At 38.7% G+C, this 24984-nt stretch overlaps 1 protein-coding gene across 3 annotated transcripts in view; it reads right to left on the reverse strand.

The window, feature by feature from the left end:
• Positions 1-10172: 10172 nt before the first annotated feature.
• ATP2C1 (ATPase secretory pathway Ca2+ transporting 1) overlaps positions 10173-24984 on the reverse strand; it is a 155726-nt gene continuing 140914 nt past the window's right edge. For all 3 annotated transcript variants that reach the window (XM_047768294.1, XM_047768313.1, XM_047768303.1), the window contains 8 exons: positions 20041-20091; positions 18449-18615; positions 17077-17145; positions 15656-15772; positions 14693-14840; positions 13760-13855; positions 12718-12859; positions 10173-10965 (listed from right to left, as the gene is read on the reverse strand). In XM_047768294.1, coding sequence (XP_047624250.1) covers positions 10835-10965; positions 12718-12859; positions 13760-13855; positions 14693-14840; positions 15656-15772; positions 17077-17145; positions 18449-18615; positions 20041-20091 — 921 coding nt within the window. In that variant the 3' untranslated portion in view covers positions 10173-10834. The remainder of the gene's footprint in view (positions 10966-12717; positions 12860-13759; positions 13856-14692; positions 14841-15655; positions 15773-17076; positions 17146-18448; positions 18616-20040; positions 20092-24984) is intronic.

The following is a 24984-nucleotide window of genomic DNA, read 5'->3' on the forward strand; positions in this document are numbered from 1 at the left end:
ACATAAGATCTTTGTAATGTCAAAATTCTCTCCCTGATTCCTGGGGACGGGGCCAATCTGGATTCAACCAATAGGAAGTGTATCATTTCCTGGCTCATTATCAATACTTTTTTTTTGGTCTTTTTAGGGCTGCACCTGCACCATACATAAGTTCCCAGGCTAAGGGTTGAATAGGAACTGCAGCTGCTGGCCTACACCACATCCACAGCAACGCCACATCTGAGCTGCATTTGTGACCTACACTGCAGCTCAAGACAGCACTGGGTCCTTAACCCACTGAGTGGGGCCAGGGATCAAACCTGCGTCCTCATGGATAGTAGTCAGGTTCGTTACCACTGAGCCCCAATGGGAACTCCCAACATTGCTTTTTAAAACCACCAACCTTGCATGAAAAACCATTTCTTTCCCAGTTCCACTGTGGCAAGTGACTGGTTTGTGGGGCACCAAACTGAAGTGTAGAGTTACAGAATGTGAACTCAACTGTATTATATCACTTACCTTTTTTTTCTCATTAAAAGGAATTTTTCAAGGCAAGGTGCCTTCCTTAGTAATAGGTTCCTTTTTCTAGCAGTTGCACTTGAAACTACCCAGGCTTGCAGTAAAGGAGTAATGTCCATTAATTCCGACTCTTTGAGAATTCAGTTGCCTACCCTGGTTTATATATCCTCCAGTATACATTAAATGGAAGGTGACAAGCACCCACAGGATATCTTGAGGGGGTTTTCCAAAGAAATATGGCATAGTCCCTGACCCCTAAAAGTTGTACTTGTGTAAACTCCTTGGGGAGACAAGACATATAACAAGAACATTTTATGAAGGAACCCAGTCTGTCAGGTGCAAAGTACAGACTTAAGGCTACAATCGGGGACAGCAGTCACGAGGATGCTAAATCAGAGGATTCTCAGACCTGGCTTTTGAACTTGGTTTTAAGAGACAAGGATGTGGTCTAGATGAGACACAGGGGGTGATGTGGGCCCCTGTGTAGAACAGTGTCCCATGTCCCATATTCCTACTCAGAAAAAATCATCTCCTATGTTTCTCAAATCTTTAGGTCTCGCTCTTTCTGACTCAACTCTAGCTAATGAAATCTCACCTGAGGCTTTGTGAATGTTAAGTCTTCAAGTAGCACTTTAAGTAACAAAAGGAATTCTGGGCAGCTAAGATCAATACATTTTAGGAATAAAGTTGGAGAGAAAAACACTATAATGTATCATGTTGTGTTTGGCTGTGATTCAAACTTTTTATGTCTTCAAGTCCTTTTTGAGCTACCCAGACTTGGAAAATTTAATATGTATATCCCATAAATATAAACTCTTAAAGGCCTTTAAAAATTATGACAAAAAAGAATTCAAATTAATTTCAGTATTTGGATTTGGACTTCAAATTCAACCTAATTACAATTTTAGAAGATAAAGACCTTTATAGCTAGCAAGGACTCGTAATTATCTTTTCCTTCTTCATGCATAAAATAAATGACTATGCCTCAGCTACCTTATCTGTAAAACTGATACTAGAATAGTCTGAATTGTTGTCTGAGGGTAGAATGACGTATACCTTTAAGTTACTTAGCATTGTTGCTGGCACTAAAAATATTCAATAAATGACAGTCATTGTTACATCCACACATTAAAACCAAGGGCAAAGCAAGGGATCTGAGAGCAGTGAGGATGCTGGGCAGAAAGATCAAGCACCATGACACCAGTGGCCGCCAGAGCTAAAAGCAGAATTTGGCAGTGAAAAGTGGGTCAACACTATTAATACGGCCTAGATGAGAAGAGCAAGAACATGAGAACATTAAAGCAGCTTCAGCAGAGTTGCCAGGCTGCAGCCTCACTGGAGAGCAGACCAGTGCTGGGAGAGTCCAAACAGCAAGCCAAGCTGAACCCCAGTGAGAAAAGACCAGAAGGAGCCAGTCCTATGTGAGCACTTTGCCCCTCCTGCCCTGTTTTCTTATTATCAAAGAATTTTCTATAGAGTCCTTAAACTCATTTTGATTTTTCAAAAAAGTCAGGTATATGCTTAGAGCCAGGAGAAAATTATAAGCAGGTATTGCCTCTTCCTGTAGCTGCAAGGATTATACCCTGGCTCTTCCCCATAATCTCAAGGAGACCAAACACGGTTCTCCCCAGCAGTGAGACTTCCAGAGTTCGCTGGGCATCACTCTCTAGCACGGCTGGCACACCACAAACCTAAGACCAGAATACTGGGGATTTGGGATGGGAATGCTATAAAATCAGGTCGTGATGATCATTGTACAACTATAAGTGTAATAAAATTCATTGAGTAATTAAAAAAAAAAAAGACCAGGAGGAATAACTTCCATGAAAAGACAAGCTCTCATAGCATCTGACCTGACATAGTGACCTTGTATTTTTAGTGCAGTGGATGCGGGGTACTTGGTATTTATCTCATAATGTCCACTGGTGCATTTCAATTGAGGTAGCTAGAAATGATTCTGTACTTGTACCAATTTGAAAAGAAATACTTATTTTGGAAAGATGTATCTCCACTTACAGCAACAGCTTTTAACTACACAGAATATACTACTTTGGCATTTCTTTCCAAGGTCTGAATGATACTAATTCAAGCCCATCCAGCTGTCAAGATTCTAAGATGAGAACCTCATGCTGAGGAAGAATATCTTAAACTTCAAAGGCTTGCACTGCCCCCAGGCAGTGTACCAGCCTGTTCAAATGGGGAAAAGAGATGAACAAGGTAATACATGGAAAAGTGTTCAGGGGCAGGAATCAAATTTTCACGTAACATGACGCAAAGCACATGCAATCACTTTTATGCCTAACTAGTACTTATGACACTTTAGATATTTGGTTAAACTAGCTAAATTTTCCAATATTTATATAGATATATGCATGTGTGTGTATACAGTTTTCCTGTTACCACTTCAGGGGACACTTGGAGAGTTCCATGTACAATTTAACCCACTGTCATCAGGGTCAGGGAAGCAAAACTAATCAGAATAAATCAGTACTGGACTTTTGATAGTTTAATAGGACTGAATCATTTGACTGAAAAAATTATGAATCACTTTGCTGTACAGCAGAAATTAACACAACATTGTAAATCAACTAGACTTCGGTAAAATAAATTTTTTCAAAAATACACCTTTTAGGCACTTAGGTGATGAAAAACATCTGCAAGGCATCTAGATATATGTCTGGAGCCTAGATTAAAGTCTTGGGGCGTTGAGATCATGAGATGTTTTCCTCTTCCATTCCTCCATTTGTAAGTATCTCTAATGAGTATGTTGTACTATTATAATCAGAGAAATGTTTGTACTAATTGAAGACTCTAGGAACGATGGTGTCAAGAGAGCAAGCTTCTGACATTCCCTTGTCTTGCTCCCTCAAAACTAAGGAAAACAAGAGGTAAAAATGGTGGGAAAGGGACCTTTGGTGTTGAAATCTGGGAATGGTGACATCCACACATCCAAGTTCTCAATCACAAAGTACTGTAGCCCTTTAAGCTTCCAGATTTATGCCAGATGTTTTCTTAGACACAGACTAAAGAAACTGACCCTGTTATGATAACTACAGCCTATTCTGTAAAGCTATTTTGATAAGTCAGACAGCCAAGGATAGACCCTAAGAGGAACTCACTATGAAATATTGTCATGACTATGTCTTAGAAATATAAATACTGTGCAAATATTTTGGTTTAGAATGTTCAGTTCTTTCTTCTTCCCTAGGATTGGACTGATAGTATATTTTGGATAATACACCCCAGCCTGCTCAAACTATGCCTGTTTCTGACTTTGTTTGGAGGAAGCAATTGTTGAGAGGGATGCCTCTACTTCTCTCATACATCCAAGGGGGTGGGAGGGGCAGGTAGACCAGAGGGGAGCAGACACTGCAACAGAGGCTCAGGTGAATGATGTGTGTGTGCGTGTGTGGTAAGGACCATAAACTCAGATGGGACAGCAGATCAGAACAGCCCACACATTATACGCACAAAGAGCCTTGTGACAAGGTGGGACAGGCTTGGCATGTCCTCCTTGTTGATGATGTTCTGAGAACAGATGGAGTCTCTGACTTTCCATATAGGAGCCTTGGTGGAGTCAGAGGACTCACTGATGGCAAATCCGGTATCAACTGCATCCATCCCTAAGAGACCATCCTGTTGGAAGACTGGAAGAGCAATTGATGCCACTTTGTTTCTGGTAAACTGAATGTGGTGCCAAGGCCTGTTCTGCTCTTTGTAAATATCTATACCCTATAAGTAAGCAACTTTTTTCTGTAAAGGGCCAGGAAATATTTTAGGTTTAATAGTGCATGTGGTCTCTGCTACAACTACACACCACTTTATCTGTGACAGGATCACAGTAATAAACAACATCTAAATGCATGTATGTATCTGGGTTCCAATAAAACTTTCAGGCCATAGTCTGTCATCCCCAAAACTAAATCAATAGCCCCATGTGGGCGAGTTAGGAAGGTGTTAAATGGTTTCTCTAACATGTAACACCTCTAATTCATGGGCTATCTAGACCTACTCCATGTAGAAAGACGCTTATAAATTTTAATACAATCCTGCTATACAACTATATGGATGAATATGAGAAAGGAACAAAAAAAAATACTCATTTGTAACTCCCTAAAATTGATCTAATAATGCTTAAATATAAAGTTTGTCATGAGTTTCCTATCAAGCATACATTTTCTGCCATCACCGGTTTGGTTGGGGTGCTATATATTGCTCAAGGATAGTATTTTTTAAGACTCACATAACAAGCTGTTTCATACGATGTTTTGAAGATGCAGATTTGATGAAAAAAGAGCAAATGGTCAAGACATGACAGTATTTTATTTTTGGTAAGATGTCACCAAATTTTACTTCCCAACTGGCACTTCAGTATATTTATCATAGGGAAGGCCTTAATAGAAAATTGCTTCTAATACAGTTGAGTGAATTGATATATATATATATATAAAAACTTGTATTAAAAAGCACATTTTGTTTTGAATTCAAATGCAGAAGAAAAAAAAAGGACCTCCAGGGTCAAGCAGGACAATGTGCCCAATTTCCAGCACCGTGTGCTGTGAATACTTTTGAGCTATGATTTCTGCTCGGAAAATATCTAAGTCAAACAATGCAATTATTGCTGAAGAAATAATGGTTATGGGGTGACCTGGTTTGATATATGAAGGCAGTTCAGCTGTGCCCAAGAGTCATGGGACCAAGGCAGACATTGGGGTCCTTGCCAATGGAATGGCAGGGCTGGGGGTCCTGTGATCAGCACAGGAAGTACTGCCCACCTGGAGGAGTCACCACACTCACACGTACACAGGCACATGGGCAGTTCTAGACCAAAGAATTTAGAAGGATCAAAACTAATGGCTCGAATATTTTTTCCTACCCAAGCTTCACCACTTTTAACTTATTTTGAATGATAAAAAGATTATAGCAAATTTCTGTCTAGATTTTTCAATTTAAGTGGCTTGGACTTAAATTTTTACTGTTTCCAAACAACGAAAAGACTATGATTTTTATGCCCAAACTTATGGGTGCATTTATTCTTTTTTTTGGCTGTGCCCACGGCATGTAAAGTTCCCAGCGCCAGGGATCGAAAGCTAGTCACAGCAATGTCCCAAGCCAATGCAGTGATAATGCTGAATCCCAACCTGCTGAGCCATCAAGGAGCTCTATGGGTGCCTTTATCTTAACAGTATCTGCAAGAAAACTGCACCCCCTCCACACCCACACAGACAAATCCTTAGAGCCATCTGGAAAGGCCATCCTAGTTGGCTCTTAAACTGGGCTTTGAGGAACAGTTAAAAATTCTGATTCTCAAAACTGAAACAGAGGAAAAATGATTTCAACTTAAAGGAATATGGTCCAAAAAAACAAAAACACCAGTACATGGATTGTGCTGGAACATCTTGTGGGATCTGAGGCTTGAAAGATCCAAGGAAGAACAATGAGTAAAATGGAAAACAAAAAACAAAAGCATTGTTTTCTACTCACCTATAATAAATTCTTAAAAATTCACTCTAAAATTACTTTCAAAAATATTCTGTCAAAGCTGTTTCATTCAGGAGTTCCGTCGTGGCGCAGTGGTTAATGAATCCGACTAGGAACTATGAGGTTGAGGGTTCGATTCCTGCCCTTGCTCAGTGAGTTAACAATCCGGCGTTGCCGTGAGCTGTGGTATAGGTTGCAGACGCGGCTCAGATCCCACGTTGCTGTGGCGCTTGCATAGGTTGTCAGCTACAGCTCCAATTAGACCCCTAGGCCTGGAAACCTCCATATGCCATGGGAGCAGCCCAAGAAATGGCAAAAAGACAAAAAAAAAAAAAAGCTGTTTCATTCATTTATTGCTTTACTTTTACAAAAAAACAAAAACAAAAAAAACAACCAAACAAACAAAAAAAAAAAACCATGACGCTTTTAATTATTTTCTTACTACTTTATAGTTAGTCAGCCATGGCTTTAACTCATTCTATGCTAAAACTTTCATATAACATGTCCAGTGGGAAAAGGACACAACTTCACATTTCAGACTAACCTGAGTCCCACTAATGCGGCTAAACTTTGGCAATTCTCCCAACAGCTCTACTGTCCAAGCCAGAAAGCCAGAAACTGCAGTATCATCCACATCTTCCTCTTCTTTACTTTCTTGTTCTTTTTTTTTTTTTTTTTTTTTGCTTTTTAGGGGCTGCATCTGCGGCATATGGAGGTTCCCAGGCTAGGGGTCAAATTGGACTTACAGCTGCTGGCCGACACAACACCCACAAAATCACCAGGTCCAAGCCACATCTGCGACCCACACCATAGCTCGTGGCAACACCAGATCACTGACCCACTGAGCAAGACCAGGAATGGAACCTGCACCCTCATGGATACTAGTCGGATTTGTTTCTGCTGCGCCACAACAGGAACTCCCTCACATCTTCCTTTTCTGCCATCTCATGTCAATGCTCTCTTAGAAAGAGGAAATCCCATCACTTTCTCCCTAAGCTGACTGCCTACAGCTCAGGTAGTTTCTCTACCCCTGAAGCATCTACAATCCTCTCATCAGTCTTTCTGTTTTGTCTTTATAATCCACCCTCTGTGCTTCCATCAGCATGTTACAAGACAAAAAACCAAACTCTACCATAGTCTTGAAATCCTTCTGCAGGCTATAAGTGAAATGTCTCTGCCTTCACCACCACGCTCCCACCCCCTGCCCAGCCCTCACAGTGTTGTACCGCTTGCCCTAGCCCCAGACACCTCAGGTTTTCACTTGTCTTTCCAGACCCCACAAACACTCTGCAGAGGCTGTGCCATTTGGTTCCAATGCCTTGATGTTCTCAGCTGGAGATTCTCAAGGCTTGATTAAAATACTACTAGTTCTAGGAAACTGCCATGAAAACTGCCTTATTTGAAGCTATTCTTCTCCTTTGGCTGTCCTTAACCACTATCCATTATCAACAACAACCAATTCTGAAAACCAAACCCTCATACCAAGTGCTAACTGAGCTCAAGGCAGCTTAATTATCAGGATAATCTGTTTGTCCAGTCACATGCCAGTTAGGATTAACATTTATCCACATCATGTTTTAGTATGCAAACAAGCTACTGTCTGAATTGCAGCTTAGTCTAAAAAGGCATTTCAAAGATTTCCAAATGCCAACATCAAGGGAAACTTCCAGTAAAATGTGTGCTGTATTCATTTTAATGCATATGTATTTTTAAAATAAATGCACAAGACCACTACTAACTTTCATGAAACAGCCTGTAAATAGTATATCCTCGGCTAACCTGGTCCATAAGCTCTCAAAAGGTAAGGATGCCATCACCATTCTACTTGAGTACACTCCAGGCACTAAGGGAAAGTTTACTGAAATGACAATCAATTCATCTAAGTTTTGGGGTGAGACATATGTAGGAGTAAAATGCACAAGAATCGCCAAATGACAAAGGCAGAAAGCAAGGTTAAGTTAGTTAAGGTTCTTAGATACAATATTTATTGTTTGCCACCAATTCATTTCACTGAGAAACTACTGTGAGCACAGTCAATACTTTACTCAGGTACTATATGAAAGAGGTCAAAACTTGAAATGCCTTCAGAAAAGACTACCAATGTAAAAGATGTACTTTGCATGGGTATGAAAGATGAAACGTGTTTTACCCTGTGGGTGTGGTTATGCTATTGAATGAAGTCTGTGTCCTGAGAGGAGGGGTGGTGGGTGTATGTTAGGTTGCCTTGCCTCCAAGTTGTTCCATCTCTGGGTCACATAATGGCCAGAAGAAATGTGATAGAACTTGCAAAGCCTTGTTCCTCTGCATCCACTTTTAACTTAATCATTTGAGGATTGTTTTCTAGTTGGTGAATTACTTAGAGTTCCTTTCTCTTCTTCCCTGATATTTAATCACTTTAAAGTCAAATAATTTCATATGTAGTCTAAATAGGGAAAAATCAAGTAAGTTATTGTCAGGGACTCTAGCAAGTCCTAAGGCCAGGAAATGGGGTAAAAATTTTAAATTTTGATTTGATACTAGTGCATCTGAATTGTCCACACTAAATTGGATAACATACTACGTAAAATACACACACACACACTCTAACCTAAGGTTATAATGCAGTGTATCTGCACCACACATTCACTTCTTTTTAAATCACAGATTCTATGTCCTAAGAGTACTGCCAAATTTCTGTACCTTCAGTATCCATGTGATTTGACAGTTAACAGTCCCAAGTGGCGGAACATTAAGTTACAAATCTTGCAGGGGAGGGGGGTGTCAAAATCTGAACAAAAGGATAGGCACATTTATTTCACAAGCATACTCTGAACCTAAAATGCAAAGTGAAAGACATGCACTTAATATGTATTTCTTTTTATTTTAAGTGAGAATTGCAATGATTTTATATATAAGGGCCACATCTGCAGCATATGGAGGTTCCCTGGCTAAAGGTCCAATTGGAGCTACAGCTGCCAGCCTAGACCACAGCCACAGCAACACAAGATCCAAGCTGCGTCCTGCAACCTACACCACAGTTCACAGCAACATCAGATCCTTAAACCACTGAGCGAGGCCAGGAATCGAACCTGGATCATGGTTCCTAGTCGGATTCATTTCTGCTGTGCCACGATGGGAACTCCTTAATATGTATTCCAAGTTTTGCAACACAGAAGAAAACTTGTTACAAAAATTAGGAGTGAGACATCACTAGCACCAAAGATAAACTTGCTTAGACAAATGGCTTCTGTGTACATCTGACTATTAAGCCTTAAAGAGTAAAGAAGAATAAACTGCAGATATCTCAAGTCCTTACACAAAATTGTTTTAGTACAAGGACTCAAGGAATAGATACCTTTCCTATCATTAACACAGTACCTCGGTGGTAATAATGCATTTTAATACTGGTGACAAAAACCAGAGAGTGGTTTATCCTGACAGTCTTAAAAATGAAGAATAATTATAAAATTCACTAACTTCAAGAAGAATTAATCATGTAAGAATCTGAGGCTTGTTTTTGTTTCAGACAGAAATATTCAACAGGAAAATCTATTTCTCATTTTGAATTTCTGGCCCTTATTTGCCACACACTCAAAATAAGTTACATAAACTTCATCCAGCTATTATACAAACTGGCTAGCACTACAAGAGCAAATCTATTTCTCTAGCATGCCCAGTGAAACAGAAAGAAGGCAAAGGATAATGGAGGGAGTAAAAAAAGGGGACAACGCCGGGCTGTGCTGCTATCAGCCAAAAGGCTGCAGATACAAGGAGGGAAAGGCTAGCACAGAACTGTCCACATATATTCTGGTTCATAAACCACTTATATACTCTGGTTCATAAGTTCAGCACTCTATACTTCCTAAGAAAGATTCTTTGAAACACACATAAAGAAGGCATTACAAATAATAAAATTCAGATAATCAGATGAGGTCCTTGGATTTATATTTAGGAGATGACAAAATTATACTTGACAAAGTATGTATTTATATTTAACTCTAAAAAAAAAAAAAGGCATAACACGTTAATATAATCTGCTATAAATTTCAGCCCAATCAGTCTTAAATATTTTTGACTCCACAACCCAGTGTTAAGTACAGATACAGCCACCCTACCTAGAATGCCATTTGACAGCCCTGTTATTAATTCTGCTAGACCAAAGACTCATACCAAAAGAGAAAAAAAAGAAAAAGAAAAAAAGCAACCATTTACACTTACTAAGAAAAGCAAACATTTACTTCAAATCGCAGTATAGGCTTTTCAATCACAAAAAGAAAGAAAAGAATAGTGATCTGACAGTGGTCACATCCTGTGCAAAAAACTTCAGATACAAAAATGGTAACACAAGGTAGCTGAGCTGCTTACATTTCAGAGAAAAGGAAATACAATAGCTGAAATATGGCACTCCTGGGAATCAACTTCTAAACCAAATAGAATGCCTTTGAAATGATTAAATTTATTTGTGTTATTAGAAAAAAGCCCCACCACCATAACCATAAATAGTACAATATTTAAAAATTAAAAAAAATTATTATCTATCTAAGATAGATAGTGTACTGAACTGTTAGACCTCTTTAAGTGCAGAAGGTGGTTCAGGTTTTACCTTTTTTTTTTTAATTAAATAACTGCTCATACATTTTATAAAGTTCCACTCAATCACAAAAGCCAATTTAAATCAAGGAATATGTTATCAAAGTTGCATAATTTCATTTGGGACTGCCAGCAGATTAAAGTCTCAAATCAAGTATTTCACACTCATTTTCAGTCAATGAAAACTTCAAACGTTCTCAGATCTTCATTTTTCTCTTGAACTTGCCCTTCTAAATGATCCTTAGGCTGCAATTCCTAGTTTGCAAATTAAAGAATGCAATATGCATCATACTTCAAGAAAAGACGAGGATGTTGAACTAACAGGCTTCTGGATCTTCTCCCGGCTCCTTTCAACCTTCTTTATAATCTCTGCCACTATGCACACTGATGAAGTGAGACCCAGAAGAAACAGCAAATCTATGAAAGAAAATAAGTTGGGTTTTACAACTCTTTGAAACCTACAGGCAGAGTGTAACAGCTTATGTTTTTCTAGCATTTTACCAAAGCTTCAAAATACACTAATTTCTCAACCATTCCGTGAAGTAGCCATAATTAACCTCAGTTTAAAAAGAAGGAAAGTAGGGAGTTTCCATTGTGGCTCAGCCATAACAAACCCAACTAGTATTCATGAAGACATGGGTTCAATCCCTGGCTTTGCTCAGTGGGTACAGGATCTGATGCTGCCATGAGCTGTGGTGTAAGCTGACAGCTACAGCTCCAATTTGGCCCCTAGACTGGGAACGTCCATGTGCCCCCGGTGTGGCCCTAAGGAAAAAAAGAAAAGAAAAGAAAAGATAAAAGATAAAAACAAGGAAAGTAAGGCTCAAGGCTATGAAGTGACTTATCCAAAGTCACACAGGTAGGACAGGCAGCAGCCAGAAAACTAGACCCCAAGTTCTCTTGACTACTTTCCCTGAACCATAACCTAATAACCACAACCTTTAAAAGCAACACAAGCAAAAGTTTTCTATTTAATAGATCACACAGCCTTTTTTAAAGGCTGTTCAAGCAGGTGACTAACTTCTTGATTAAATAATGTCTACCTGAAAATTACTTAGAAATCTGCATCTATTCCACTTGAAAGTCTAGAGGAACTCACTGTTTAAAGACTGCGCCTTTACAATGGTTTGTATCCACACTATCTCATTCTTACTTACTGCTTCAAAACATGGCACCTGTCTCTGTAAAACTCCATTTTCTTTTATAAGAGGAAGGGATATAAATATGAAATTAAAATACTGAAACTAAACTAGTTCAACTTTAAGGTAAACCTACAGCAAAAATACAGGGATTCATAATTATCTAAATTAACTTACAAACCCAAGAATGAGAAGTAGCATTATCATAAAATGCATCTATCCTCATACTTCTACAGGAAGATTAACTCTTAAATGTACTATTTGAGGATGCATTTAATGCACACTATGTGAAAGAATAATGTCTGTCTTCCACATCAGTTTAATAAAACTCTTCTAGGGCTGTTATTTCATAAAATAAGAATGTGCAAATTAGCAAATAAGAATAGGAAAATGTAGTTTAACTACCAAAATTATAATTTTTAAAGAGTCATTTGGTTTTCAGTGAGCTTAAATTTAGTTTTTTTCCTTTATACAAGATTAAAAAGTTACAGGGAGTTCCCCACTGTGGCTCATTTGCAGCAAAACAGACTAGTATCCATGAGGACATAGGTTCAATCCCTGGCCTTGCTCAGTAGGTTAAGGACATGGTGTTACCATGAGCTGTGGAATAGGCCAGCAGCTATAGCTCTAATTCGACCCCTAGCCTGGGAACTTCCATATGCCTCAAGAGCAGCTCTAAAAAGACCAAAAAAAAAAAAAAAAAAACCAGACTAGAAAGTTATAAACTACAATTACTCTATAACAAATTTTGATTTGCTATCTTTCAGAAATACAAAATATGATTTTGAAAATGATAATATATAAAAAAAATTACATGGAAAAAATTTTTAAGAAAAAAAATACCCCAAAAATGAACAACTTAGAAGAGTGACACCCCTAAAGGTCTCCAAATGAGAAAGGAGAGCATACACAGTTTTCAAAGCAAGGCAGTCACTTATTTCACCTTCAAAGAAAATTATTCCTAGAACAAATGCATCAAAAATACAACTCATTTATAATATGTAAATTATAAAGATAACATTTCCTTTACCCAGTATACTTAGGCTCTCGGTCTGAAAAACTTTCTGAAGTGGAGGAAAGTAAATAACTAATAACTGTCCCATGATGGATCCAAGAACTGCATAGCAAAACATTTTATTACTGCAGAGTCCGATCTCAAACACAGATTTGGTCTGTTGGCAGAGCAGAGAGAGTTCAGTTACTATTTCTCAATCATAAAAACAATTTATTTACTATGACATTCACCTCCAATTTGTAATATGCTGGACTTAATTCTACAATAGCAGTACCAGGGAATCTCTTAATTTTAACTATTATTTTGGAATAATTCAGATGGAATAAGGATAAATTTTAAAGCAGCTTCTCTTTTTCAAGGACTTGCCTTAAGAGTGATGCTATAAAATCAATTTAAATTAACAACAATGCACTGTACTTGAAAAGTTTTACCGTGGCAAATAGTAACAGATATAGGTAAGGACTCATAAGGTGCTCTAAAACTGAAATGAACAGTCAGGCTTCAAATGGAATTTATTTCCAAGAACACCATACTCTGAAAAAGCACCATTAGGTTCCAGTCCATTATTTTCTATCAAAGCATTTTGATCAGAAAAAGGCAATCCACCTTAAGATACAGCAGGGGAAGAAAAGAAAACTAGAATGTCCACAGCTTTGACACACTGATGGAAATAAAATATGCACAAACCTGTTCTTCTAATACTTTTAATTAGACTATTACCATTTCAAGAGAAGCCACGAGGTTTGTCCTATGTTTAGATGTTAACTTGAAACTATCATATAGCTACTGATAACAAGAAAACGTAAAGAAGAAAAATCAGGGGATGAGAACTGTGATTTACTCTGATCTTCTGGCTAAAAATAAGGCTTATCTCCCCCAAATGCCACATTCCCATTATGATACATTTTTAGGCACATGTTGCTAAGAAGACTATTATCTAGGGCTATAATCATGGTTACAAAGGCAGGCAAAGTTAAAAACCCATAATCCTTGTCCACTTACAATTGGAAAGTACTCTACCCAACTGAATTAATTAGCTAAGATCAACTAAGCATACCTGGGATCTGGAACTCAGTGCATTGAACATATCAAAAAACACAAAGCATGTGAAGGTCATTGTTGTGTCCCGAGGTGTTATCACATTGTCTCGCAGCTGTCAAGAGGAAAAAATGATTTGGCTGGATTCTTTTTCTTTTTTTTTTTTTGTTGCAACATGCAGCAGCTTGATGTGGGACCTCAGTTCCCAGATGAGGGACTGAATCCAGGCCACAGTGGTGGAAGTGCCGAATCCTAACCACTAGACAGCCAAGGAACTCCCTCAGCTAGCTGAATTTAATGGACAAATACTGCATGCTTTTTAAAGGTTAATATTTTCTCTCTCTCAGAATGAAATAGGTTTATTTTATGATATAAAACATATAAGCAACCTAAATTTCCTATAGGCCATTTAAATAAGTCACCTAATGAACAGCTGTAATCTAAAGTAACAAGTCTTCTCACAAAGCATAAAATATTAAAACAACTTTCTTTTCTGATGACAATAAAGTAGCTATATTAAAGACAGATTATCTAACACCTTCCCAAATTTTCAGGTTAATTTTTATTATATCAGATACTTTGATTCAGGTTTATTTTTTCAGGATCTGAGCTGCATCTGTGACCTACACCACAGCTCATGGCAACACCAGATCCTTAATCCACTGAGTGAGACCAAGGATCGAACCCACGTCCTCATGGATTCCAGTCAGGCTCTTAACCCACTGAGCTACAATAAGAACTCCATTCTCTGCAGGTTTAATTTACTCTAATACATGAATCAGGAATTTTATTAATCCATAAATACTGAGGTCAAACTATTTTAAAATGTTTTCATTTTATTTTTCAAAGAGCTTTCCTAACTTTCCAGCCTTCTATTTAATACATCAAAAACAACTGAATCCTATTGTACAGAACACATTTTAATAAAGCAACTTATCCAGTGAGAGCATACCTCCCGCCAGAAGACAAACAAAGTCCCGCAAACAATGATTATTGAGGAAACAAGTATTTTAAGGATCAGGTTTTTGGTCAAGATGCTGTCCTTCCAGTTGCGTGGAGGTTTACGGATGACATCTTTATCCACTGGTTCTACTCCAAGGCTTCAAAACAAACAGAAAAGTGAATCACTTTAAAGTTTTAACTAAGATTTGGGTTTATTAATTTCACAATTTAGTGACCTCAAGTATCCCAGAAGCTATGTGCCTTCTTATAGAAACAAAGTGGTAAATCATAAAGAAAACCTTGGCCACAATTACTTGAAAACAACCACAAATTTTATCACCCTTTCCTCTTTTGTTTATGTGGCACAGTTTGGTAGGGGACTGATAATCAAATTCCACAAAATTGCCCAATTTTGTTAACATGAATATTTACTTATTTCAAATATGGCCTGAAAATATACGACCTACCAACTGGATTTTGAAGTATCTCTCATGCAAAGAAGTCTCAACTAAGATCATGTGTTGTAATGGTCACTGACACGTGTCACTCTGTGTTGGGAAGCACCATCTATGGTCCCATTATTATAAAAGAAAATACACATATGCCTAGGTTCTTCAATACTTTCCCAAAGTCTCTAAGACTGAAAAGAGAACCTTGTAATAACACTGAACCCAGAGACTTCTCCATTACATCCTATTCTAAGAGATAAAAAGCTTACTTAGAGAACAGGGACTGCACCTGCTCCCTGCTCTGTTCTCCATTTCAGGTTGGGCACCTAACGACATAAGAGCTCAGATCCACGATTCGTGAACGAGTACCCCAAGACAATAAATGATATCTCACACCTCACAGCTGATAAGAAACACAATGCTGCAAAGCTTTCCAATGCTATCCGTGAATAAAGTCTTAAAGTTTAATATCAGGCCATCCTGCCATCCTTGTCTTTCTAGTTTATGAATGAGAAAACTCTTACCTCTGAGCTGGAGGTCCATCCATTATAATATTGATCCACAGAATCTGCATGGCATTGAGAGGATTGGGAAAGTTCATTAATGTGGCCAATGAGATTAAAGTTAATGCTGCTATACTCCTGTTGAAAGAAAGAGTCATTTTTAAAAAATGTATTGGTATAGTATAATTCTTGCTAATTTTATGACATTGCTTCCTTAGCATTTAAAACTCTTGGGTTACTGCTTTTCTTTTAAAGGAAGCCTGTACTTCCAAGTAACCTAATGCTTCATTAGTGTGAACATTTGAAACTAAGCGTTAACCCTTACAGTCCACAGCCTTTTTTGGCCATGTCCGCTGCATGTGGAAGTTCCTGAGCCAGGGATCAAATCTGCACCACAGTAGTAACCAGAGCCACAGCAGGGATAATGCCATATCCTTAACCCCCCAAGCCACCAGGGAACTCCAAGGAAGAATTTTTGTTATGTAAGTTTTTTTTTAATTTTTTTATTAGAGAACAATTAATTTACAATATTGTGCCAATTTCTGCTGCACAGCAAAGTGACCCAGTCATATATATTTCTCATATTATCTTTCATCATATTCTATTCCCAAGAGACTGAATATAGTTCCCTGCGCTATACACAATAGAACCTCACTTCTTATCCATTCTAAATGTAATAGTTTGTATCTACTAACCCTAAACTCCTAGTCTGTCCCACTCCTTCCCCAACCCTCGCTGGTCACCAAAGGTCTCAAGAAAGAATTTTTAAACTGAGTTCAGACAACAATTAACAGTTCCAGTAATATTTTTGTTAACTTTTTTTTTTCCTTTGGTTTTAACTGTTTTTTGACTACAGAAAAGCTCTTCTACTTTTGAAAAAAGACAGCAAAAAGAAACATTAAAATTTGGAGTTCCCGTTGTGGCTCAGCAGTTAGTGAACCCAATTAGCATCCAGGAGGACCCAGGTTCAATCCCTGACCTCGCTCAGTGGGTTAAGGATCCAGCGTTGCTATGAGCTGTGGTATAGGTTGCAGACTCGACTCGGATGCCGAGTTGCTGTGGCTGTGGCGTAGGCCAGCGTCTACAGTTTCGACTGGACCCCTAACCTGGGAACCTCCATATGCCACAGGTGCGGCCCTAAGAAGACAAAAAGACCAAAAAAAAAAAGAAAAAAAGAAAAATTAAAATTTGATGTCCCTTCCTTAGCTATTTCAGCAGCTATTAAGCCACAAAGATTTTATGTATTTTGATAATGATACAGACATCTAATTGTCACATTTATCATGCCAATTTTAGTCTTAAAGATTGAATTCAATTTTATACTGGAAAACTTAAACATATGAACAACCCTCAGAAACAGAGCCCAGAAGCTCCTAGGCATTCTGCTTGAATTCTACTTTTCAAATAATTTATCCATGGTGACAAATTTCCTATAAACTTACGTGCTCAGCTGGAATCTAACAAAATTTTTAATGTTATTATAAATCCCTTTACCCTCTTCAATTGCAGACCTGAAATTTAAAATAAAATTGAGAAAATATTATCACAGAAAAATAAGGATATATTGATACTAAAATACTGTGTAACTAATTTTGAAAACAAATTTCCAACTGATAAAACACATACATCAATAAAAGAATCTATTATTTTCATTACTCAATTAAATTAGGAAAAAATATGGAAACACCATACTAGCAAGGAATGAAAGTCAAGCCTTCCTCTCTCTACCCAAACTAATATCACTACGCTAAAAATTTTTATTCTTAAAAAGATATTTCAACATTAAAATCACATACTGTATTTCTACACAAGAGAAAATAATACACTTTCATGATACTGAAACAATGATCTTCTGTATTACCCCTCCAAGTTTATTTTTCTTAAAGATATAAATTGCATGCACAGTAAGAGGTTAAATTAGCATAGGTCAGGAATTAAATGGCAATGGGATATATGAAATTACAGAATTTAAGCTGTTGTTCCTACACACAAATAGATATATGTTGTACCAAAATTATAAAAAAATACGGTTTACAAACATTCATGTAACTTTTCATTTTGCTCAATCTAAGAAAATAGGAGTTTTATAAAAGAACCGGTTCTATTTCCACAATTCTAATAGTGGAAATTAAATATCTTATATCCTTACAAGGGCCTAGAAATTCTAGGTCCTGGGGACCTGCATGCTCCACTTCAGGCCACATTGTTAATGAAGCACCTGGGGCATCACCAAACTAAGAGTCAGATCATCCAAGAGGTGATTATCAAGTGACCTCCACCTAAACACTATGAAACTGATACCAGAAGGCACATAAGAACCTTAAGCCAATTAAAAACCATGGGTGAAACAAAGCTATTCGAACAATAAACTGCAACACTGACAACATGAACAATTCCTGACATTAGGAAACAGAGATGGATAGGGTCTTTATTTATAATACTTTCTGTGAGGTCAGGCACATGCTAATTTTTGAGAGCCTGAATTAATCAGAATAAAAGCCTCAAGAAAGGTTACTGCTGAACCACCACACCAGGGTCCAGAAAAACGTGTCCCTTGGCTGGTACTCAGTAAATATTTCTTAAATGAACAGCCCTGCTATTTATTGCTGTCCAATCCATATAAATAATTTTTCCCAAAACTATCCATTAGGATACAAAATAAGATCAATTAGTAAAATAGTTTAGTTCACCCAGTGCCTAAATACTGCCAAACTCTTTTCCAGCTGAATAATGGGGTGGGGTGCAGGAAAGAAAGGGAAGAGATTCTCTGACACACATTCATCAGAGCTGAATCATCATTCATTCATCACCTACATGATAGTCTGGAAATCGTCATCCACCAGGATCATGTCTGCTGCCTCTTTGCAAACATCTGTGCCAGTCTGACCCATCGCAACTCCAATGTCTGCAGCCTTCAGAGCAACTGCATCATTTACTCCATCTCCAGTCATGGCCACGACTGACCCGTTCTTCTGGAGAGACTGGGGGCAAGGGGAAGTGGGACAGAGGAGTTCTGATTAAAATGCTACTTCCACACAGATAAGGGGATAAAAAAAACCCTCTTTCTTTTTTTCCACATAATGAAAGGAGTTCCTATTGTGGCTCAGCAGGTTAAGAACTTGACATAGTGTCCATGAGGATATGGGTTCAACCCCTGGCCTCACGAAGTGGGTTAAGGATCCGATGTTGCCACAAGCTGTAGTAAAGGTTGCAGATGAGGCTTGCGTAGGTTGAGTAGTGGAGGTTGCTGTGGCTGTGTCACAGGCCATCAGGTGCAGCTCTGATTCAAGCTCTAGCCCGGGTACTTCCATATGCCACAGGAACAGCCACTAAAACAGACAAAAGGCTGAAAATAACACAGACCATCACTTTTTCAATAAACTTAAATACATGGAGGTCTTAAGATAAAGCTTAAAAAAAGCTGCTACTGGAGTTCCCGTCTTAGCTCAGCAGTTAACAAACCCAACTAGTATCCAATAGGACTCGAATTCAATCCCTGGCCTCTCTCAATGGAATAAGGATCAGGTGTTGCCGTGAGCTGTGATGTAGGTCACAGACTTGGCTCCAATCCCGCATTGCTGTGGCTGTGGTATAGGCCATCGGCTACAGCTCTGATTTGACCCCTGGCCTGAGAACCTCCATGTGCCACGGGTACAGCCCTAAAAAGACAAAAAAAAAAAAAAAGCTGCTATTAATATTCCCTTGTATGAGAAGTAAAGCCTGATGTAGAGTCAATTACACAGTGGTCATCAGGGGCAGTTTTCTCTCCCAGGGGATGTCTGGCAAAGTCTGGAGACATTTCTGATTGCTATGACTTCAGGGATGCTACCAGTACCTAGTGGGTAGGAGCCAGGGATGCTGCTAAACTTGTAATATTCATGAGAGCCCCTCACAATGAAGAATTACCCAGCCCACAGTGTCATTAATGCCAAGGCTTAATACAATGGAGCACTATTGTGATAAATCATTTAAGTCCATGAACTGATGGATGCCATGTCAACTGCTTTGTATATATTTGACTAATATAAGTAACCATAGTCTTTTAAATACTCTTCATTCTCTCACAACATATTTTTCCTGCTGTATTTGCTCAGTTTCTAAGTAATTATTCTTATTCACACCAGGATGATCTGGCTATAAACTCCTGTCATAACATACTTCTACATTGTTCAAATGTTTAAAAAAGGTTGTATTTGCAGACATTTCATTAAAGTTTTCTTCTACATCTTTCTCTGCTAACTAAATTCTCTATTGATGTTTCAGGCTTTAAAACACACTTTTTATTTCCCAATACTTCTGACTTCAGTGCTCTATCAATACTCTCAGTAGTACTGCAAACTTAACAAAAGACAAAGAAGTAGCATTGTGGATACAGAGATAAAATAATGTAATTCTTAGAGACCTACCTTAATAATTTTCATCTTGTGTCTTGGACTAGCTCTGTAAAATACCGCAACCTGTTAAAACACAGGATACACTAAAAATCTTTAACATTAAGAAATATCAGAATAACCTATACACTTGTGACTAAGAATATTTTTTAATGATCAATTTAAACTATTTATTTTGCCACTGAGATTAAGTTTAAGATTATGCCATACGTTTATTAAGACACTCATTTGATATGGTCATTTCAAACTTTATCAAAGGGACCATAGGAAATATATAATCTAAACAATTTACCCGATTTATCCCATTATGTTTAAACTCCAAAGAGAAAACAGCCTTATTCTTGTAATGGTTCCAAGACAGAGAAAGAAAAAACTCTCTTGCATCTGTTTCCTTGTCACTGAAACACAATTAAAATGGTCTTTTCCATTTGTTCTGCATTTAGGGGACTTAAAGAACAGCTGCTCATCAATGTCCATACTCTTTTTTTGATGTTAAACAGAATGATGTGTCTGCTCATGCTCTTCCTTTCAGGTAAATTCATCAGGATCTCTTCTACTATGTCTCTAACTGTTTATATTACCCTCTCTCTCCAAAGCACATATTTAATCCCCTTCTCTGCTCCCAACTCCTGGTCTTCTGAAGTCCTCTCACTGAGCCCCATGGCTAGTCATCAACAAATCCCCTGGACCTCCACTCTCCTACATCGCTCTAACCTAATTTTTCCACAAGACATGGACTGTTCCTGCAGTCCTCTCAAGGAGCACCAGGAGGAGAGCCCCAAAGGGGTAGGCATCTTCTATTCCCCCTTCTTTAGCCACAAATCCTCAGTACAGAAGACTGTACTTTGATACCTGCAGTGCTCACTGCTCCCCAGGCCACAGCCCACATTTCCAGGGGATCTGTAACCTACGCCTCCCTGGCACTCTCTCCAACACCCCCAAGCTGCATGACTTTAATACCCACGTTACCCACCATTCTCTCTCCTACTCTCCTAGGGGATGGGTCCACACTAGTTTTCTCTCCTCATCCTTCTTGCTGTTTTTTTGTTTTTGTTTTTGTTTTGTCTTTTGTCCTTTTTAGAGCCAAACCCAAGGCATATGGAGGTTCCCAGGCTAGGGGTCTAATTGGAGCTGTAGCCGCCGACCTATGCCAGAGCCAAAGCAACGCCAGATCCGATCCACGTCTGCAACCTACACCACAGCCCAGAGAAACGCCACATCCTTTAACCCACTGAGCAAGGCCAGGGATCGAAACCACAACCTCACGGTTCCTAGTTGGATTTGTTTCCCCTGTGCCCCAACGAGAACTCCCTCATCCTTCTAAGTCATCCCTTTCTCCAATCTCACTCTCAGCTGATAACCTTGTTTTCTACTTCAAAGAAAACAGAATCAGGAGGAAACTTCCACAACTTCCACCATGCAGTATCTGTACCCAGACAATATTCCCTCCATCTCTCCTTTTACTACAAATGAACTAAACAAATATGCTTTGAGTACAGGTCAAATATTCTACCTTCTTATCTATCAGAAATTCTCTCTCCTCTTACATTAAAATTTTCCCTTGCTGCTGCATCTTTACCATCATTATAAAAACATGATATTCTTTTTTTCCATTTAACCAAAAACAAAAACAAACCTTCCCTTCCTATCTCAGCTGCCACCCTCCTTTCCCCTTCTCTTTAGAGTGAAACTCCCCTAGAGAGCTGCTCACACTTGCTCTCTCCCATTTCTCTCTTCCCACTCTCTCTTGAGTCCCTTGAAATTAGGCTGCTACACCCACCCTGAACTGAAACTCCTGTTCAGCACCAAAGACTCCCCACACTGCTGACACCAGTACCATTTCTCACACAACTAACTCCCAAACACAGCCGAAAACGCCCTCCTCCTGAGACAACCTCTTCTCCTAGCTTTAGGACACCCTACACTCCCCTTCCTTCTCCTACCTTTCTGGCTGTTCCTCTTGTGCAGGTTCCTCCAGGCCCCCCTAAAGTCTCCATGCTGGACTCAGTTCCTGGACTCTTCTCTAGAAGAGGTCTAAGAATCCCTACTTAGTAACTAATTATGAGACTTAAATCATCTCTCTGCAAAACATTCAGGGCCTGTGTCTCCAAAGAAGGCCTTTATAACCACTTCAAAAAACATTAAAATGTAAAACATATTCATCAAAAATGCAAATTTCTGTTAAATAAAACATTCGATTTACATTTTTAAAAAAGAATCCCTACCTCTCCCTAGGGAATCCCATCCCACCCTAGCAATTTGGATCTTATTTATATGCATTTTTAAAGCTTTTTTTTTTTTTTTTTTGTCTTTCTAGGGCCACACCCATTGCATATGGAGGTTCCCAGGGTAGGGGTCTAATCCAAGCTGTAGCCGCCAGCCTACTCCAGAGCCACAGCAACGCAGGATCCAAGCCATGTCTGAAAACTACACCACAGCTCACGGCAACACTGAATCCTTAACCCACTGAGCAAGGCCAGGGATTGAACCCACAACCTCATGGTTCCTAGTTGGATTCGTTAACCACTAAGCCACAATGGGATCTCCCTTATATGCATTTTTATCTCCAGCATGGACATCTCTTCTGAAATCCTGATTGATTTTACTGATCCACCAAACTGACTCCACATTTCCTCTTGGACAGAGGACCTTGAGACAGAGGTCTCAACTCAGACTTAAACTTCCCAAGCTGAATTCCTATTATTTTCCCAAACATATGCTCCTTTGCATCCTTTGCCAATGGCAAGTGCATCCTTGCAATGGCTTGGGCTCTAAATTTGGGGAACCATCCTGATTTCTCCTCCTCTCTCACATGCTACAGTTTGGTTCCATCATCAAATATATCAATGTCCTTACTTGAATGCTGAAACCCACCGCCAACACACCAGGCCGATAATTCTGACCTGACTATCTTATTTCTGCCTTTGTGTCATGAAGTCTGTTCTCAAAAAAAAGCCAGAATGAAACTGTTAAACACAGGTCAAATACTCAGGTTGTACAGGGTACAGTTTTGCCTTAGTGCCACCGCATATCATTTGAACCACTGCACGTCATCACTGACAATGGCAGTGAGGATAACAAAGGAACCTGCTGGGCTAAAAAACATTCTTCTTTGTACAGCAACAAACTGCATGGCATGCATCCAAATACCTATTACTTGATATAAGATTTCAGCATTTCAAAGCTTTGATGGCAACTCAAAAATAAAAGCAGCCATTTTGAGACTAAGCAGATCTCAATGTAAAGCTGAAGACTCAAGTGGAACATAACACTGCACAAAGTAAAAATTCTTCTTAAAACACTGGGATGAGCAGGCTGATCTTTTCAGGTGAGTAAAAATATTGAAATTTAGTGACACAAAATTATGACTTAAAGAAATTAGACATATATATTTAAAAAATCCAGAAGTGACTGAAAATTGAACTACATCATTATATCACAGAGCTAGGATTAAACTTGGGAGTTAACTGAAATTCCTCTATTAATAATCTTTGATTTAAGAGAAGCACACAATAAAATCACTGTAGTTTGGGAGCGGGAAGGAAGAGGATAGAAAGAGGACAAAGGATGGTAAAAGAACAATGGGAAAGAAGTAGAGCTTTGTCAGCAAAGAGAGAGTTAAGGGAATAGTAAGGATGGAAGGGGAGAAAAGGCTAGATATTTTCAGAAGGAATCCGCAAAACATCCAGAGACCATCTTTTCAGCATCATATTTGTGGTCAGCACTTACACTTCTTTTGATCAGTGTTAACAGAAAGTTATGAAGAGAGAGGAGTAAGAGTAGGTAAATACCAAAGGAAAGGCTAATGGGAAAAAAAATACTCCTGACATTAAAAAAAAAAAAAAAAAACCCAGGAGTTCCCATCATGGCGCAGCCGAAATGAATCTGACTAGGAACCATGAAGTTGTGGGTTCGATCCACTGGTCTCACTCAGTGGGTTAAGGATCTGGTGCTGTGGTGAGCTGTGGTATATAGGTTGCAGACACAGCTTGGACATGTATTCCTGTGGCTGTTGTGTGGTTGGGCAGCTGTAGCTTCAATTGGACCCCCACCCTGGGAACCTCCATATGCCACAGGTACAGCCCTAAAAAAAGAAAATAAATAAATAAATTAAATAAACCCCCAAAGTCCCCAAATCTACCAGACAGATAAAAAGATACATAATTCACTGAATAAAGTATTTGCAACATGCCGGAATTAAACAGCATACAAATTGAATTTTACAGGGAATTCCTGAATAGGTCTGGTAGAAATACACGTGGAGGCACTGTTGAAAAAATGAATAGTAAAAGAGAATGTCCATTTTTATCAACGAGCACTGTATAACACAATGGAAGAAATCATAAAAAAACACTGATGGAGTTCCTACTGTAGCTCAGCGGGTTAAGGACATGACATTATCTTCCCAAGAATGCAGGTTTGATCCCTGGCTCACTCACTGGGTTAAGGATCTGGTGTTGCCACGAGGAGCTGTGGTATAGGTTGCAGATGTGGCTTAGATGTGGTATTGCCCTGGCTGAGGTGTAGGCCAGCAGCTGCAGCTCCAATTTGACCCCTGGCCTGGGACCTTCCATATGCCACAGGTGTAGCCATTATAAAAAAAAAAAAAAAAAAACACTGAGAATACCAAGGTGGACTTTATAAATAATTCAGAAAAATTCAGTTTCCATACTGATTTTTAATTTAAAAATTTTTTTTTGATGGGCATGCAGTGACTTGATGTGGAATCTCAGTTCCCAGACGAGGGATCGAATCCAGGCTGCAGCAGTGAAAATGTCAAAGCATCAAGTCCAAACCACTAGACTACCAGGAAACTCCCCACACTGGTTTTTAATTGGTCTAGGTCAAAAGAACAGAGCAATGCTAAGAAGTTTGGAATGTGTGATTGAATTATGGAAAGTGAAAGCTGGAAAACATTTTAATGAGGAACAGAATTTAACCTGATTTTAATACCTGTGG

Source organism: Phacochoerus africanus, chromosome 1 (genome assembly GCF_016906955.1).
Source record: "Phacochoerus africanus isolate WHEZ1 chromosome 1, ROS_Pafr_v1, whole genome shotgun sequence".
NCBI classification, from domain to species: Eukaryota; Metazoa; Chordata; class Mammalia; order Artiodactyla; family Suidae; genus Phacochoerus; species Phacochoerus africanus.